The 19,010-nt window shown below is 44.5% G+C and overlaps 2 protein-coding genes across 2 annotated transcripts in view; both read right to left on the bottom strand.

Moving 5' to 3' along the window:
- Positions 1 to 1,788: 1,788 nt before the first annotated feature.
- LOC106597902 (uncharacterized) lies at positions 1,789 to 3,064 on the bottom strand. The gene has a single exon (XM_082964247.1). It carries the CDS (start codon positions 2,992 to 2,994, stop codon positions 2,188 to 2,190), a length of 807 nt encoding a protein of 268 aa, XP_082820373.1. The 5' UTR covers positions 2,995 to 3,064; the 3' UTR covers positions 1,789 to 2,187.
- A 6,188-nt stretch (positions 3,065 to 9,252) lies between these two features.
- Positions 9,253 to 19,010, bottom strand: part of LOC106609839 (ras-related protein Rab-21) — a 28,089-nt gene continuing 18,331 nt past the window's right edge. Inside the window, exons 2-7 of the mRNA XM_082964246.1 lie at positions 15,758 to 15,817; positions 14,788 to 14,895; positions 14,411 to 14,474; positions 12,156 to 12,210; positions 11,757 to 11,845; positions 9,253 to 11,491 (exon numbers count right to left, since the gene is read on the bottom strand). Of these exons, the coding sequence (XP_082820372.1) occupies positions 11,349 to 11,491; positions 11,757 to 11,845; positions 12,156 to 12,210; positions 14,411 to 14,474; positions 14,788 to 14,895; positions 15,758 to 15,817 (519 nt within the window). The 3' untranslated portion in view covers positions 9,253 to 11,348. The remainder of the gene's footprint in view (positions 11,492 to 11,756; positions 11,846 to 12,155; positions 12,211 to 14,410; positions 14,475 to 14,787; positions 14,896 to 15,757; positions 15,818 to 19,010) is intronic.

Raw genomic sequence — 19,010 nt, 5'->3', positions numbered from 1 at the left:
ATCTCCAATCCAAAATTAAATCTAGAATCGGCTTCCTATATCGCAACAAAGCACCCTTCACTAATGCTGCCAAACATACCCTCGTAAAACTGACCATCCTACCGATCCTCGATTTCAGTGATGTCATCTATAAAATAGCCTCCAACACTCTACTCAACAAACTGGATGCAGTCTATCAGAGTGCCATCCGTTTTGTCACCAAAGCCCCATACACAACCCACCATTGCGACCTGTACGCTCTCGTTGGTTGGCCCTCGCTTCATACTCGTCGCCAAACCCACTGGCTACAGGTTATCTACAAGTCTCTGCTAGGGAAAGCCCCGCCTTATCTCAGCTCACTGGTCATCATAGCAGCACCCACTTGTAGCACGCGCTCCAGCTGGTATATCTCACTGGTCACCCCCAAAGACAATTCCTCCTTTGGTCGTCTTTCCTTCCAGTTCTCTGCTGCCAATGACTGGAATGAACTGAAAAAATCTCTGAAGCTGGAGACTCATATCTCCCTCACTAGCTTTAAGCACCAGCTGTCAGAGCAGCTCACAGATCACTGCACCTGTACATAGCCCATCTGTAAACAGCCCATATATCTACCTACCTCATCCCCATACTGTATTTATTTATCGTGCTCCTTTGCACCCCAGTATCTCTACTTGCACATTCATCTTCTGCACATCTACCATTCCAGTGTTTAATTGCTATAAATAGGCCACCATGGCCTATTTATTGCCTTATCTTACCTCATTTGCACTCACTCTATATAGACATTTTGTTTTCTTTTGTTCTACTGTATTATTGACTGTATGTTTTGTTTATTCCATGTGTAACTCTGTGTTGTTGTATGTGTCGAAATGCTATGCTTTATCTTGGCCAGGTCGCAGTCGTAAATGAGAACTTGTTCTCAACTAGCCTACCTGTTTAAATAAAGGTGAAATAAATAAAATAAAAATGTTATTTTATCATTAATACGTGTCACATATCAGTTTGCAAAAAAAACATAATTGAGGTAATGAAGCCGCATACAAACATGGTCTCTTTTTGTTTTGTTGAGTAAGGCAGCTCCAAAATGTAGGTGTTTCAGCCTGGCTCAGTGCTTTCTGCCTAACCCAGGACCTCCACATCCGCCATCTTCACCTCTGGGATCATCTGAGACCAGCCACCTGGACAGCTGATGAAACTGAGGAGTATTTATGTCTGTAAGAAAGCCCTTTTGTGGGGAAAAACTCATTCTGATTGGCTGGGCCTGGCTCCCCATCTGTGCCCCTGCCCAGTCATGTGAAATCCATAGATTAAGGCCTAATGAATTTATTTCAATTGACTGATTTCCTTAAATGAGCAGTAGCTCAGTAAAATAGTTGAAATTGTTGCATGTTGCATTTCTACTTTTGTTCAGTATATATATATATATATATAAAAACATTTAAGGATCATGCCTGTAACATGTTATGTTTCTTACTACATAATGGATGTTGAAGTCAGATTTATTTCTCAAATTATGTAAATTGCCTTTTTTTCTGTTTGTAATTTTATTTTAAAAAATGTGTCATGTTTGGTTTATGATATTTGAAAAGAAGAAGAGGACATCATTATATTATTACTTACCGATAGATGTTCTTTACTTATTGTTTAGTTGAATTTATTTAATATTAGATCAGTTGTTTCTCAATGTACCATCTGGCTTCTAAGAGAGTTCTGGAAGTGAAACCAATACGCTGTAAATGATTACCAGTTATTTATGTACTACTTTACCTCCCAAAAAATAAATCATTTAACTGAAATATTATTTAGTCGTTGTCTTTGTTAATTGGAGAAGAACATTTCTTTATTCATTAGACAAAACATGGAGGACACTACCCAACTTCCCATTCTGTCTCATAGATCAAACAAATTATTTATAAAATGATTCAGTAGTCAGTTATTGAAAAGAGAATCAGGTCTACACTTTCATTCTTACACAAAGCAGCACAAAGATTGCATCACCCGACCAGTCCGTACAGAAATAACTGAAAAATACCTCAAGCTTAATATATCCCCCTGGACTGGTTGGTTCTGATCCAGATGTGTTGGGTTAAATGATGAAGACACAAGATTGTTTGTTTTTCACCTTGTTATCAACGCTTAGTTCACACTGGTCATATGTCATAAAATCATTAAAAAGCAGTACGATTCAGGTATAGAATTAAGTGTTTTCTAAGTGAAGAGCAGAAAGCCAGTAAAGGTGCTGTGGTGATTATTGTCATCAAAGATGTAATAGCCTGCCATCAGACGAGTGTAGACTTCATCTCCTGCATCCAACTTCAGTGTGACACCATTGGATCCACCGTCCTCTGAGTCTGAAACATCATCGGTCACAGTCACCATTAGAAGTCCATTTTTATACAGCGACACTCTTCTCTTCTTGCTGGAGGTTGTAAAGGCAGTGTATGTGAAGTAGTAGACTCCATTAACCGCTGCTCTGAAGATACCTGTCACTGGACTGTAAGCCTCACCAATATTGTTGAAGACATGTTTGTAGACCAGGATGCCATCATCACTATTTGGTCCTTTGGATTCAGACAGCGAGGCTGAGAAGGCCACCTTCGGTCTCTCTCTGTTCTCTCTCTTCAGTTCCTCCACGGTGGCTCCCATCTCATTCAGTTTGGTGCTCTGTTGAGCCACAATGGCTCTCAGCTCCTGGAGTAGGTCTCTCTGTTCCTCCACGGTGGCTCCCATCTCATTCAGTTTGGTGCTCTGTTGAGCCACAATGGCTCTCAGCTCCTGGAGTAGGACTCTCTGTTCCTCCACGGTGGCTCCCATCTCATTCAGTTTGGTGCTCTGTTGAGCCACAATGGCTCTCAGCTCCTGGAGTAGGTCTCTCTGTTCCTCCACCTGGCTCTCGCTGACCCTCTGTGTGGTTTCCATAAAGATTGGCTTCTTGTCATTGTCTCTACTTTGAAAAACCTGCAGCTCAGAGAGACAGCTGCAGAGAACAAACAGCAGAACAACGAAGGTCCTCATCTTTCAGATCAACTCTGGGATCCTTTGGTATCAAACACCTAAAGTCAAGAATTCTACACAGATGAATAGTTAACATTTACTCAGCCATTTATTGTTAATACTTAACTGTCCTTGGATAGGTGCCGATGTTGCGTCTTCTGCTGTTTAAGTTCAAAGTTTTTATTTATCCAATGGCAGACAGTAAACACTCTCTGCTGTGTTAACAGAATTCTTTATATTAATAGAATGAAAAGGAACATATGTCATATAAAAAGATGTACGATGTAGAGTGCAGAAAGTCAGTTACAGATATGCTCCGGGACTTTGGCAACTAACAAAGTACTTTTTTAAACCTCCCGCTTTGGGCTGGATATGTATAGGGTGTATAGGTCATACATGCTTAATCTATGAGCAGAATTATTTTACCTCAATTAACCATCAAATCCCTAGTTTAAAAGCAACTGTTTTTTTAAAGACATTTTCTCTACATTTCCCCCAACGTGGGCCAGCCCCCTAGCAATTCAAGTTCTAGCCAATGAGCGTCAGCCTCTTGCATTTGAGTGACAGCTAGCAAGAGGCCTGCCCAGCGTTATCCAGTCAGTGGACACAGCAGAGAGAGAGATCAATGACGTAATGCACATATGCGACGTAGTATGCCATTTCCGGGCTTGTGAGTGGGCTTGTGAGTGGGCTTGTGAGTGCTACTTTCAGAACAACTGGCTAAAAAGTATAGAAAAGTACCGGAGTATCTCTTTAAGGTGGTGATTAATGTCATCATAGACATGATGTCCTGACTTCATACTAGTGTATTGTAATGATACAGTCCATTTTTATCTGATCTAAGTCTGTGGATGTGGGACCACATCATTACAGCAATTGCACTCATCATTGAGAACAGACATTCAGGGTCAAATACACTACATGACCAAAAGTATGTGGACACCTGCTCGTCCAACATCTCATTCCAAAATCATGAGCATTAATATGGAGTTGGTCCCCCCATTGCTGCTACAACAGCCTCCACTCTTCTGGGAAGGCTTTCAACTAGATGTTGGAACATTGCTGCGGGGACTTGCTTCCATTTAGCCACAAGATCATTAGTGAGGTCGGGCACTGATGTTGGGTGACTAGACCTGGCTCGCAGTCGGCGTTCCAATTCATCCCAAAGGTGTTCAATGGGGTTGAGGTCAGGGCTTTGTGCAGGCCAGTCAAGTTCTTACACACCGATCTCAACAAGCCATTTCTGTATGGACCTCGCTTTGTGCATGGGGGCATTGTTATGCTGAAACAGGTTGCCACAAAGTTGGAAGCACAGAATAATCTAGAATGTTATTGTATGCTGTAGAATAAAGATTTCCCTATACTGGAACTAAGGGGCCTAGCCCGAACCATCAAAAACTGCACCAGACCACCAAATTTTACAGTTGGCACTATTCATAGAGGCAAGTAGCGTCCTCCTGGCATCCACCAAACACAGATTCGTCCATTGGACTGCCAGATGGTGAAGCGTGATTCATCGCTCCAGAGAACATATTTCAACTGCTCCAGAGTCCAATGGCGGCAAGCTTTACACCACTCAGGCCAACGCTTGGCATTGAGCATGGTGATCTTAGGCTTGTGTCCGGCTACTTGGCCATGGAAACCCATTTCATGAAGCTCCCGACGAACAGTTATTGTCCTGACATTGCTTCCAGAAGCAGTTTGGAACTCGGTAGTGAGTGTTGCAACTGAGGACTGACAATGTTTACGCATTACGCGCTTCAGCACTCAGCGGTCCCATTCTGTGAGCTTGTGTGGCCTACCACTTCACGGCTGAGCCGTTGTTGCTCCTAGACATTTCCACTTCACAATAACAGCACTTACATTTGACCGGGGCAGCTCTAGCAGGGCATACATTTGACGAACTGACTTGTTGGAAAAGTGACATCCTATGACGGTGCCACGTTGAAAGTCACTGAGCTCTTCAGTAAGTCCATTCTACTGCCAATGAGATTGCATGGCTGTGTGCTCGGTGTTATACACCTGTCAGCAACGGGTGGGGCTGAAATAGCCGAATCCACTAATTTTAAGGGGATTCACTATATACAGTCGTGGCCAAAAGTTTTGAGAATGACACAAATATTTATTTCCACAAAGTTTGCCGCTTCAGTGTCTTTAGATATTTTTGTCAGATGTTACTATGGAATACTGAAATATAACTACAAGCATTTCATAAGTACCAAAGGCTTTTATCGACAATTACATGAAGTTGATGCAAAGAGTCAATATTTGCAGTGTTGACCCTTCTTTTTCAAGACCTCTGCAATCCGCCCTGGCATGCTGTCAATTAACTTCTGGGCCACATCCTGACTGATGGCAGCCCATTCTTGCATAATCAGTGCTTGGAGTTTGTCAGAATATGTGGGGTTTTGTTTGTCCACCCGCCTCTTGAGGATTGACCACAAGTTCTCAATGGGATTAAGGCCTGGGGAGTTTCCTGGCCATGGACCCAAAATATCGATGTTTTGTTCCGAGCCACTTAGTTATCACAAGGTGCTCCATCATGCTAGAAAGGGCATTGTTCGTCACCAAACTGTTCCTGGATGTTTGGGAGAAGTTGCTCTCGGAGGATGTGTTGGTACCATTCTTTATTCATGGCTGTGTTCTTAGGCAGAATTGTGAGTGAGCCCACTCCCTTGGCTGAGAAGCAACCCCACACATGAATGGTCTCAGGATGCTTTACTGTTGGCATGAAACAGGACTGATGGTAGCGCTCACCTGGTCTTCTCCGGACAAGCTTTTTTCCGGATGCCTCAAACAATTGGAAAGGGGATCCATCAGAGAAAATGACTTTACCCCAGTCCTCAGCAGTCCAATCCCTGTACCTTTTGCAGAATATCAGTCTGTCCCTGATGTTTTTCCTGGAGAGAAGTGGCTTCTTTGCTGCCCTTCTTGGCACCAGGCCATCGTCCAAAAGTCTTTGCCTCACTGTGCGTGCAGATGCACTCACACCTGCCTGCTGCCATTCCTCAGCAAGCTCTGTACTGGTGGTGCCCCGATCCCGCAGCTGAATCAACTTTAGGAGACGGTCCTGGCGCTTGCTGGACTTTCTTGGGTGCCCTAAAGCCTTCTTGACAACAACTGAACCACTCTCCTTGAAGTTCTTGATGATCCGATAAATGGTTGATTTAGGTGCAATCTTACTGGCAGCAATATCCTTGCCCGTGAAGCCCTTTTTGTGCAAAGCAATGATGATGGCACGTGTTTCCTTGCAGGTAACCATGGTTGACAGAGGAAGAACAATGATTCCAAGTACCACCCTCCTTTTGAAGCTTCCAGTCTGTTATTCGAACTCAATCAGCATGACAGAGTGATCTCCAGCCTTGTCCTCTTCAACACTCACACCTGTGTTAACGAGAGAATCACTGACATGATGTCAGCTGGTCCGTTTGCGGCAGGGCTGAAATGCAGTGGAAATGTTTTGGGGGGATTCAGTTCATTTGCATGGCAAAGAGGGACTTTGCAATTCATTGCAATTCATCTGATCACTCTTCATAACATTCTGGATTACATGCAAATTGCCATCATACAAACTGAGGCAACAGACTTTGTAAAAATTAATATTTGTGTCATTCTCAAAACTTTTGGGCACGACTGCACACAAAAGTATCAGTCAGCAGAATCACCCATTCGTATGGTTGAAATGAGATGGGTAATATCTGAGTAGTGTAAATGGATATATAGGTAGACTTACACATTTATTTATATATTTTTTTAATTTAACCTTTATTTAACTAGGCTATTCAGTTAAGAACAAATTCTTATTTACAATGACGGCCTACCCCGGCCAAACCCGGACGACGCTGGGCCAATTGTGCGCCGCCCTATGGGAGTCCCAATCATGGCCGGATGTGATACAGCCTGGATACGAACCAGGGACTGTAGTGACGCCTCTTGCACGGAGATGCAGTGCTTTAGACCGCTGTGCTACTCGGGAGCCCCTCGGGACCCCACATGGCGATAGACTGACCAGGTAGACCTCCACACGGCTATAAACTGACCAGGTAGACCTCCACACGGCAATAGACCTCCACATGGCGATAGACTGACCAGGTAGACCTCCACATGGCGATAGACTGACCAGGTAGACCTCCACACGGCGATAGACTGACCAGGTAGACCTCCACACGGCTATAAACTGACCAGGTAGACCTCCACATGGCGATAGACTGACCAGGTAGACCTCCACATGGCGATAGACTGACCAGGTAGACCTCCACACGGCGATAGACTGACCAGGTAGACCTCCACATGGTGATAAGACTGATCAGATTGGTAGAGTAAGTAAGGGTCTGTTCAGGAGGGTGCATTATATACAGAATATACATAGATTGTGTGTAGAACAGACATCGTCTGTTGTGTAGGACAGATATCTTCCGTCATGTAGAACAGTGAATTGAACGCGTCAGCTATACATTACATTTCTATATGCTACAATCTGAACATTTCACCTCACTGAATGTTTAAATCAGCTGATCTGAAGCAGGAAGCTCCAGCCCCAGAGAATGACGCAGCTCTGATGGCTGCCTGCCTCATGTGGAACCAACCAGCCAGGCTTCAGACATGGTTGGTTGTAGTCACCGGAGTGAGAGGAGCTAACCACAGGGACAGACAGGGTTTGCAATGTACATGAATACCAATACTCATGCTCTCCAACCCACACATTTAAAAACATTGAATTGGTGTAGGACTGTGCATGGGCTAGAGGGAGTTTCCACCATCTCTCTTACACCAGTCCAAGAACATATTTTCATGGAACTGGTGTTTAGAGCCACATCAACAGTAGTGAAAGACCAAAGACACCAAATACCCTCACATCATTTACATGCTGCCAGCCTCTATAACAACCCAAACCATGAAGACTGCTTCAAATGTGTAGGGCAGGGCTGCCCAACCATGTTCCTGGAGTACTACCCTCCTGTAGGTTTTCCTTTCAACCCCAGTTGTAACTAACCCGATTCAGTTCATCAACCAGCTAATTATTAGAATCAGGTGCGCTAGATTAGGGTTGGAGCGAAAACCTGCAGGACCATAACTCTCCAGGAACAGGGTTGGAGTGAAAACCTACAGGACAGTAGATCTCCAGGAACAGGGTTGGAGAGAAAACCTACAGGACGGTAGATCTCCAGGAACAGGGTTGGAGAGAAAACCTACAGGACAGTAGATCTCCAGGAACAGGGTTGGATAGAAAACCTACAGGACGGTAGATCTCCAGGAACAGGGTTGGAGAGAAAACCTACAGGACGGTAGATCTCCAGGAACAGGGTTGGAGAGAGAACCTACAGGATGGTAGATCTCCAGGAACAGGGTTGGAGAGAGAACCTACAGGATAGTAGATCTCCAGGAACAGGGTTGGAGTGAAAACCTACAGGACAGTAGATCTCCAGGAACAGGGTTGGAGAGAAAACGTACAGGACAGTAGATCTCCAGGAACAGGGTTGGAGTGAAAACCTACAGGACAGTAGATCTCCAGGAACAGGGTTGGAGAGAAAACCTACAGGACAGTAGATCTCCAGGAACAGGGTTGGAGAGAAAACCTACAGGATAGTAGATCTCCAGGAACAGGGTTGGAGAGCCCTGGTGTAGGGGTCTACCTGGTCACCATATGGTTACGTCTTATGTAGGCCGGAGGCTGTAGTGACTGGGTTTAACCAGTCAGCAAATGAAATGCTTTTCATCCTGGTGCAGAATAAACCAGGGCAGAGTAGCACATCTGGGTTCAAACACTATTCCATATCATTACCAACACTGTTCCATAACATTACCAATACTTTAGCTGTGACTGAGCGTTGAACTAAAAGTGAAAACCCTGCCTATCTGGCTCAAACAAACATTGTTGAATAGTCTTTGAACCCAGGTCTGTAGAGTAGAGACCAATCATGAATCTCTCCCTGTTTCCCTGCAGAAATCCACCAGACATGTCATTAAATAACATGAGATCTGGAATGAAGTCTCCCTCCCTGTAGGTCTCCTCTTGGTTTAGCCGGCGCCAGAAGAACTTCTATACATGGTGTTGGTGATCACAGTCCGTTGGTATCGTCTCAGGAAGTTACACTTTTAGAACATGTCCTCCTCCAATCAGAAGCAGTAGAACATGTTCTCCTCCAATCAGAAGCAGTACGTGACTACCTAACACTATGTATGCTGAATATGTTTGAGTCTAAGTTCAAAACGGTTGGAGGATGTGTAGTGAAGCTTCAATTGTTTCATTAAAAAGAATGACAATGTATTTGACACCTATGCGTTGTAAATAGTTATAATTGTTCTATTACAAAACACGACACTAGCAGTTAAAAAATTACAATTCCAGAAAGTGTGCTTTCATCCACAATTGTTATTTCATTTTACAATCATTAACAAGACTATTGTACACTTTTCTACACCTGCGTATCGTTTCCCCAAAGCTTGTAAAAAGCAGATAAAACATCCAACGTTATTCATACTCTTCATACGTTTTTTGGGTTGTTTTTTTAACAATGTATTTTTTTTGTCATTTACATTTTTCACAGAGCAACTCGGCAAACAGGAAGAAAACGTAGTATAACAAAAGCATTGATAGTGACGGGTCAGTGCAAAAAATCTGCATTTTAAATCAGAGAGAAAGATCGAGATCTGCCATTTTTTTTGTTGTTATTGAAAAAGCACAATGCCTGTATTCATAAAGGGTCTCAGAGCAGAAACGCTGATCTAGGATCAGTTCAGTCTTTTAGAACTTAAATCAATAAGGTTACAGAGACGGGTGGGACTCCTACCGAGAAGCTTTATGAACACAGGCCAAGAAAAGAGCTGGATGACAGAATCAGAGGGCTTTCACCACTTCACCACCACAGAAGAAGAAGCAGTACCAAGGGCTTGGACACATTTCCATACAACATGTACTTCAGTTTATCAACAATAAAGATCAGGGTTTTTTCTTCTTTCTCTAAAGTGAAACAAAATGAAGCCTTCAGAGACGGATGACTCCATCATGCACATTATCCTCGCCCCCCAAAAAAGGCCTACAAATCTGGGGTATGAGTCTTTATGATTTCTAATTTAGTACGGTCTGTTGGTTTGTGTTCATTTGAGAGAGGTGGGGACAGTGTGTGTGTGTGTATTTCACAACAGTGTGTGAGTGTGTATTTCACACTAGTGTGTTAGAAGTCCATCTGCTAGGTTGTAGAAAGACAGAGGCAGATTCCTTCCTATCATGTTCTCTTCACCTCTTCATCACTCAGAGGTCTCATATGGATGGGTCAGGAGGGGGTGTCGTCAGTCTCATACGGATGGGTCAGGAGGGGGTGTCGTCAGTCTCATACGGATGGGTCAGGAGGGGGTGTCGTCAGTCTCATACGGATGGGTCAGGAGGGGGTGTCGTCAGTCTCATACGGATGGGTCAGGAGGGGGTGTCGTCAGTCTCATACGGATGGGTCAGGAGGGGGTGTCGTCAGTCTCATACGGATGGGTCAGGAGGGGGTGTCGTCAGTCTCATACGGATGGGTCAGGAGGGGGTGTCGTCAGTCTCATACGGATGGGTCAGGAGGGGGTGTCGTCAGTCTCATACGGATGGGTCAGGAGGGGGTGTCGTCAGTCTCATATGGATGGGTCAGGAGGGGGTGTCGTCAGTCTCATATGGATGGGTCAGGAGGGGGTGTCGTCAGTCTCATATGGATGGGTCAGGAGGGGGTGTCGTCAGTCTCATATGGATGGGTCAGGAGGGGGTGTCGTCAGTCTCATATGGATGGGTCAGGAGGGGGGTGTCGTCAGTCTCATACGGATGGGTCAGGAGGGGGTGTCGTCAGTCTCATACGGATGGGTCAGGAGGGGGTGTCGTCAGTCTCATACGGATGGGTCAGGAGGGGGTGTCGTCAGTCTCATACGGATGGGTCAGGAGGGGGTGTCGTCAGTCTCATACGGATGGGTCAGGAGGGGGTGTCGTCAGTCTCATATGGATGGGTCAGGAGGGGGTGTCGTCAGTCTCATACGGATGGGTCAGGAGGGGGTGTCGTCAGTCTCATATGGATGGGTCAGGAGGGGGTGTCGTCAGTCTCATATGGATGGGTCAGGAGGGGGTGTCGTCAGTCTCATATGGATGGGTCAGGAGGGGGTGCCAATGAATGAATATTACAGTATAAAGAATAGTATATAAGCCAGCACATTGTTCCATAGAGGGAGAAGTGTAGTGAGTAAAGTGTATGATGACTCAGAGGGAGAACAGCAGTCTTCATGTCATAAGGAGGGAGATGAGAGGGGAGGCTGAGGGCAGAGGCAACAGTCCTGGTTGCTTAAGGGGGGGAAAGGGGGAGGATGGGGTAAGTTGGGACGTGGGGGGTAAGTTGGGACGTGGGGGTTGGGGGTTAAGCGGATGAGCAGCAGCCCCCTGCGGCCGTGGCGGCTTGAGGGTCATCGTCCACGATCTGTACCCCCCTTCGTGATGTCGTTGACTGGCTGGCTCCGTTACCCTTCGCCCTCTCCTCTGCTTGGGCCGTCTCCATCATTCCTGTCAACAAAAGGGAGAGTCAGTACTGTGGGAGACAAAGTCCTACCAACAAAAGCTGAAAGTCCTACAACCAAGAAAAGCCAAACATTCTACAAACAAAAGCTTTAAGTCCAATCTACAAAATTCAGAAGTACTACCAACAGAAATCAAAGTCCTACCAGTTGGTCCATCATAATATAATCGTTTCAAGTATTTTCTTTTTGCCTCAACCTGAGCCATTACATTCATCATCACTATTCCATAACATGTGAGAATGGCTGTTTACTTTTACACAGGTCAAGGAACAGTTCTTCTATTCCCTTGTTTAATTTGGCTGATGTGTGATAGTGTTTCGCCCCCACTGACTCTGCATACCTGTGAGGAGAGGAATGGACAGAGAAAACAGAACAATCAGGTAGGCCAATCACCATTCAGTTGTCAACTCAGACAAATGTGCGTTTAGTTATCAATATTCCGACCAATCACGTTTAGTTAACATTCAGACCAATGACCATTTAATTACATCAACATTCACAAACAAAAGAAGGCTGTCGACTTGACGTTTAGACAACGTTATGAAAGGGTACTCCAAAAGCAGTACAGCACCATAAGCTGATAAGACTGAACACCCCTGCTGTACAAGGTCTCTATGGTAAAGTTACAGGAGAAGAGTGATAAAACAAACCCTTCTGCCTCTTCAACTGATACATGTCTCTCCTTCTCCAGATCTACTTTATTACCTAAGAACAAAGAGGATGTATTAGTTTAGAGATCACATACTGTATATTTAACATTAGCGCCACCAACTGTACGTCTAGTAGACTGAAGGCACACTATTTAACCAGGAAGAGACCATTGAGGTTAGAACCCTCTCATGTGATGGGGGAGTGACTGCAACAGTTATGTTTATCTTGACAGCGTTAGTTTAACTCATGATTTACAATGCAGAAGTCATTGACCACCACACAGTTGAAATAATAAATGTTGTATTGAATAAGTGTGTAAATTACATGATGGTTTCAGTAAGAAAACATTTTTCATAATTAACAGCTAGCGTGTGCTTGTCATAACAAGCTCTCATTGGGAGGTTACCATGAAGCGTTTTACATGACCTGACATCTAGTGGTGATATTACGAACTGCATCTCACTGCCTCGGTTGTGAACAGTGCCGTTTCAGATTGACTTTGAGACCTTGTTGTTCATTAGTGTGCTTGTGGTGTTTCAGCGGAAACCTCTGTATTCGTATACACTGCCATAGATGGGTACAACTTAAATATTTGTCTAAGAAGGTAAACTGAACAACGGTTTTGTATTTACTTTCATATTTATTTAGGATATAGTAGCTTTTTGGTGGTTATCTTGTAAACAACAAATAAAATGTTCTTAAATTATGCGTTATTTTTAATATTTAGTTAAGAATTCATCATTTGGAGTATCTGTTAAACCTTTAGAACACAATTTGTGAGAAAAAGTGTGTTTTTCATGCCACCTCTAAAAAACAATATATCGAAATCGGTGACTTTTGCCTCCCTAAAATCGGTATTGGACCCAGAAATCCCATATGGGTTGGGCTCTCGTTAAGACATCACCTAAAGGGCTCTAGTTAAGACATCACATAAAGGGCTCTAGTTAAGACATCACATAAAGGGCTCTAGTTAAGACATCACATAAAGGGCTCTAGTTAAGACATCACCTAAAGGGCTCTAGTTAAGACATCACCTAAAGGGCTCTAGTTAAGACATCACATAAAGGGCTCTAGTTAAGACATCACATAAAGGGCTCTAGTTAAGACATCACCTAAAGGGCTCTCGTTAAGACATCACCTAAAGGGCTCTCGTTAAGACATCACATAAAGGGCTCTAGTTAAGACATCACCTAAAGGGCTCTAGTTAAGACATCACCTAAAGGGCTCTAGTTAAGACATCACCTAAAGGGCTCTCGTTAAGACATCACCTAAAGGGCTCTAGTTAAGACATCACCTAAAGGGCTCTAGTTAAGACATCACCTAAAGGGCTCTAGTTAAGACATCACCTAAAGGGCTCTAGTTAAGACATCACCTAAAGGGCTCTAGTTAAGACATCACATAAAGGGCTCTAGTTAAGACATCACATAAAGGGCTCTAGTTAAGACATCACCTAAAGGGCTCTAGTTAAGACATCACATAAAGGGCTCTAGTTAAGACATCACCTAAAGGGCTCTCGTTAAGACATCACCTAAAGGGCTCTAGTTAAGACATCACCTAAAGGGCTCTAGTTAAGACATCACCTAAAGGGCTCTAGTTAAGACATCACCTAAAGGGCTCTAGTTAAGACATCACCTAAAGGGCTCTAGTTAAGACATCACATAAAGGGCTCTAGTTAAGACATCACATAAAGGGCTCTAGTTAAGACATCACATAAAGGGCTCTAGTTAAGACATCACATAAAGGGCTCTCGTTAAGACATCACATAAAGGGCTCTCGTTAAGACATCACATAAAGGGCTCTAGTTAAGACATCACATAAATATTGAGGAGGATGTAACCACAACAATGTCAACAATTATTTCCTCCGTGCAACTCGTCCTGCATTTGAAAGGTTCCCTAGCTGCTGGTTGGAGAGAACTTTGTGAAAGTCAGGGTTGAAAGTTCTAGGCTTTAGTTGTAGCATTTCAGAGGGAGAGAGCAATGGCATGTGTTTGAAGCAAATTTAGCTGTCTGACAGCTGTCTTATGTGACTGAAATTTGGAGGCAACAGAATATCCGAGACAAACAAAATATATTCTAGACACCCTCCATCCTGGCAACATTGTAATGAAATTATTCGGATTTCTATTTAATTGCAGGGCCCATAACTAAGCTAAATTCTCCGCACCACTTCAAGATCGATCCAGTTACAGGGTGAAATGTGACAAACAATAAAAGAAGTGTTGAAAAGTTAGCTATGGTCTGCAATAACTTACCTACTATACATAAACAAATCTCATTCCCCAACATTTTCCTCAATTCTTTGACCCAGTTTTTCACCTACAAAGCAAAAACATTACATTTCACATTTCATATCGATTTACAGTTCAAGAAAACAAACTTCAACATTAGAACACGAGACACTGATGCAAATTAAATATTAATATGTAAATCAAAAGAAAACATTTTCAGTAATTTATCTGGACATTTCTATGTAGCTCATTTTTTAAATGATGTTCTTCTCTTCATAGGCTGTGTTCCTAATAGCACCCTGTTTCCCTATGGGCCCTGGTCAAATGTAGTGCACTGTATAGGGAATAGGGTGCCCTTTGGGACACAGCCCTGCTGTTCTCCCTGAGGAGATCATAGCTACCTTCTGGAAAGAGTCCTCATCTGTGATGTCATAGACCAATATCGCTCCATTGGAGTCTCTGTAGTAGATGGGACCTAACGCGTGGAACCGCTCCTGACCTGCTGTATCCTGGGGTGGAGAGAGAGAGTCCACTGTTCAAGCCTCTGGAAAAACACTGTTTGACATGGACACTGACTGGCTACAAGAACAACATTACACACAATAAGGAAGAAACACCTGCAAGCCAGACTGACTCAGCCAAATAATGTAAACTATGCATCTCTCCCTGCCTGCAACAGACTGACTCAAATCAAAATGGACGCCAAATTCCTGTTCCTATTGCATCAAATGAGGCAGGACCATATGTTACAGGGCAGAGAGAGATCACTGCAGAACCATATGTTACAGGGCAGAGAGAGATCACTGCAGAACCATGTGTTACAGGACAGAGAGAGATCACTGCAGAACCATATGTTACAGGACAGAGAGAGATCACTGCAGAACCATATGTTACAGGACAGAGAGAGATCACTGCAGAACCATATGTTACAGGACAGAGAGAGATCACTGCAGGACCATATGTTACAGGACAGAGAGAGATCACTGCAGAACCATATGTTACAGGACAGAGAGAGATCACTGCAGGACCGTATGTTACAGGACAGAGAGAGATCACTGCAGGACCGTATGTTACAGGACAGAGAGAGATCACTGCAGGACCATATGTTACAGGACAGAGAGAGATCACTGCAGAACCATATGTTACAGGACAGAGAGAGATCACTGCAGGACCATATGTTACAGGAAAGAGAGAGATCACTGCAGGACCATATCATTTCTTCGAGGAGGAACAGGAAGTCAAAGCAGATGAAGGGATCTACATCCTGTTCCCCATATGAGCCCTGGTCAAAAGCAGTGCACCATGTAGGGAACAGGATGCCATATGGGACCCAGAGGAGTGTCCAACACGCTGAGAGAGAGCAGGCCTTACCCATATGGCCAGGTTCACCCTCTTCCCTGTGATGTTGAGCTTCTTGGTGAGGAAGGAGGCCTGGAAGAGACAAAACACATTAGTCATGTGTCTGGAGAAACACACACAGTAACAGGCCCTGGTTTAACTGACAGTATTAACTACATTCAGCTCCTATCAACAAGCTGCTGTGAAGAAACACGTAAGATACACAGGGAGGAACAGGGACAGACATCAGCTGTGACACGGGCCCTGGTGAACAGGGACAGACATCAGCTGTGACACGGGCCCTGGTGAACAGGGACAGACATCAGCTGTGACACGGGCCCTGGTGAACAGGGACAGACATCAGCTGTGACACGGGCCCTGGTGAACAGGGACAGACATCAGCTGTGACACGGGCCCTGGTGAACAGGGACAGACATCAGCTGTGACACGGGCCCTGGTGAACAGGGACAGACATCAGCTGTGACACGGGCCCTGGTGAACAGGGACAGACATCAGCTGTGACACGGGCCCTGGTGAACAGGGACAGTCTCCCCTTGCCAAGTCTTGCCTGGCAGTGGATGTGTGTCATTTGGAAAACTATCCCCTTTTAGCCCAGTCATCTACCTGCAACACCATTCACCATTCATGGAACACGTTCCTTCTTAGTATGGAAGAACTACACTATATACTTTGACAACTTTAGTAAGTTAAGTCATTCTTTTCCCATCCACAGTAATGACCTGGTTCTAAGTATCTCTGTTGAGGTATCATCATCATCTCTACATTCTCTTCCTCATTAAGACACAAAGGGATTCCATAATGAAAAGAGCTCTGTTGAGAAATGAAAGTGGAATAGGAAGACATTTAGTTGAATGGGTATTCTACTCAGGAAAGGGTGTCAGTAACTTTCTAATTCACCTGACTGTCAGAGGAAAGATTACCAGAAAGAAGATCTTCATTTCTTTCTCAGACTGACATTTCAGCATCTGCCTGCCTCTGAGCTTTAGATTTTTAAAGGAACTGACAGTTTGAGAGAGTGAGAGAAACAGTGAGAAACAGATGAGTTTTAAAATAGCTCAAAACAGCATGAAGATACAACAACATCTGTTAATGTCATTAAGGCCCAGACAGATTTACTAGGCTAGCTGAGGACAACGCAGCTCAGCTCTCAGTCCACCAGCATATGATCACAATCACGTGTTGCTCAGCAGGGTTCTAGAACTCCAGTCAGTCCCCTGTATCCACGGTAACACGCCATCCAGATAGTACAGTGGAATAGCTCAGTCACGTAGGCTAATCCAGGAAAACCTGAGGATACTGATGGGATTACTAGGCCTCGTTAAAACACTGGGGAGCAGCAGTGCTAGCTGCGTCACTACAGATCCTGGTTCGATTCCAGGCTGTGTCGCAGCCGACCACGACCGGGAGCCCCATGAGGCGGCGCACAATTGGCCCAGCGTCATCTGGATTAGGGGATAGTTTGGCCACCTGGGATGTCCTCGTCCCATCATGCTCCTTGTGGCGGGCCGAGCGCATGCACGGTCGCCAGGTGTACAGTGTTTCCTCTGACACATTGGTGCGGCTGGCTTCGGGGTTAAGCGAGCTGTGTGTCAAGAAGCAGTGTGGCTTGGCGGGGTCGTGTTTCGGAGGACGCATGGCTCTCGACCTTCACCTCTCCAGAGTCCGTACAGGAGTTGCAGCAATGGGACAAGACTGTAACTACCAATTGGATACCCCGAAATTGGGGAGAAAAAGGGGTAGAAAATAAATAAAAATACATTGGGCAGCATTTAGATGTAGTTTTTATTTGGATACAGATTCAGAACTAATGAATGTCAGGGAAAGTAATCTGAAGACAAAGCCTACTGTGTGAGGTATTATAGCTAGGGTAAAGTATTGACAATCAGTGTTCAGTTCATACATGATGCAACACCTCTCAAATGTTGTCCTGTCGTTATGGTCTTTCTTTCTGCAGCTATAAGACAAGACAACACAGGCCAGGCCATTTCCACACGTTTCACCCAGGCATCCAGATGCCCAGTTAGGGTAGAGACATGTTCAACATGTGCCTTGGTGGAGGATGGCATAAAGACTGCATATTGGTTCCTGACTCTCTGCCCCACAACTAAACCAGTTACCTCCAAAGCATCTCGTTTTCTCCAAGACAGAAGCTAACAATGAAAGTAAAAAGGGGTGAACTCAGACAACATACCGCATCACAATCACAGACAACCTTTCTCCAGCAGGAGGATATTTTTACCCAGCATCCTCTCTTTAGCTTCTAGAGCTGGCCAGTATCTGTAGTCGGCTCTGGGCAGAGCTAATGGCCTGGCTGTCTGCCTGGAGCCTCTGTCTCTCAGCCAGGACCAGCCCAGTGATGACTGACTGACCAATAAAAAGCTTTTGGCTGCTCTGAAGAGGTGGAGACTAACAGAGGAATAAATAAAGTGCCCTGAGGAGAATTGGGGTCTGAGGGAGAGAGACAAAGAGCTCTGACAGAGAGAGAGAGATGGGGATGAGGTGAGACTAGACCTCTCATTAGGCAAGATTAGGCAGATTGACAAGGGCGACATTTTCTGAGCTCAACTGACCAAGACGCACCACCAACAACACATAAAACCTCACATAATTCTGCCCAAAAACAATGACAATTTCTCTCAACCAGTGGCATATTGGCTTTTTAGGTGAGTGCCGATGCCGCCCTGTGATAAGAAGTGCCCACTTTGTCAAAGGCAGGGACACAAAATATTTATCTAGTCCATTACCAGCGCTCCTCTCCAGGGTGCTGTTGGAGAGATTGGTCGCTGCAGCGCTCCACCAACATTACGACAAAAACTAATCTAACATAAATCATGTAGCAGATATAGGATAAGGTAGAAAGAGTATGTGGCATTTTCTGTAGCCTTCAGGCTGGAGATAAAATGGATGACAAAGTAATGAGACAAACTTTTATAATCAGTGGTTTCAAGTTTGTATCCTTAAATTTTTTTACGAGCTGATCATAACGAAAAAGAAAATACTTCTGCATTTCCCGCTGTGTAAACAACATGGCAAATAGGCTCAGGATATCTCCTCCTGATAAAGTCAGGTAGCTGATATTCAGAGTTTAAATAGCCAGATTGATTAGTCACAGGAATCAGGACTAATAAAGCCAATGCAACGACCTGTTTTACAGACGGTGGGCGTAACACACGAATGGGAATTCATAACATTCCATTGAGGGCCGATGTAGCAGTATAGCTTCTGTCCCACTCCTCGCCCCTACCTGGGCTCGAACCAGGGACCC

Source organism: Salmo salar, chromosome 17 (assembly GCF_965601325.2).
Source record: "Salmo salar chromosome 17, fSalSal1, whole genome shotgun sequence".
NCBI lineage: Eukaryota > Metazoa > Chordata > Actinopteri > Salmoniformes > Salmonidae > Salmo > Salmo salar.
The sequence above is the reverse complement of the archived record's forward strand: the minus strand, read 5'-3'. Positions and strand labels throughout refer to the sequence as shown.

Excerpts from the sequence above, each read along its gene's own strand:
- LOC106597902 (XM_082964247.1), bottom strand. The coding sequence starts at position 2,994 with ATGAGGACCTTCGTTGTTCTGCTGTTTGTTCTCTGCAGCTGTCTCTCT.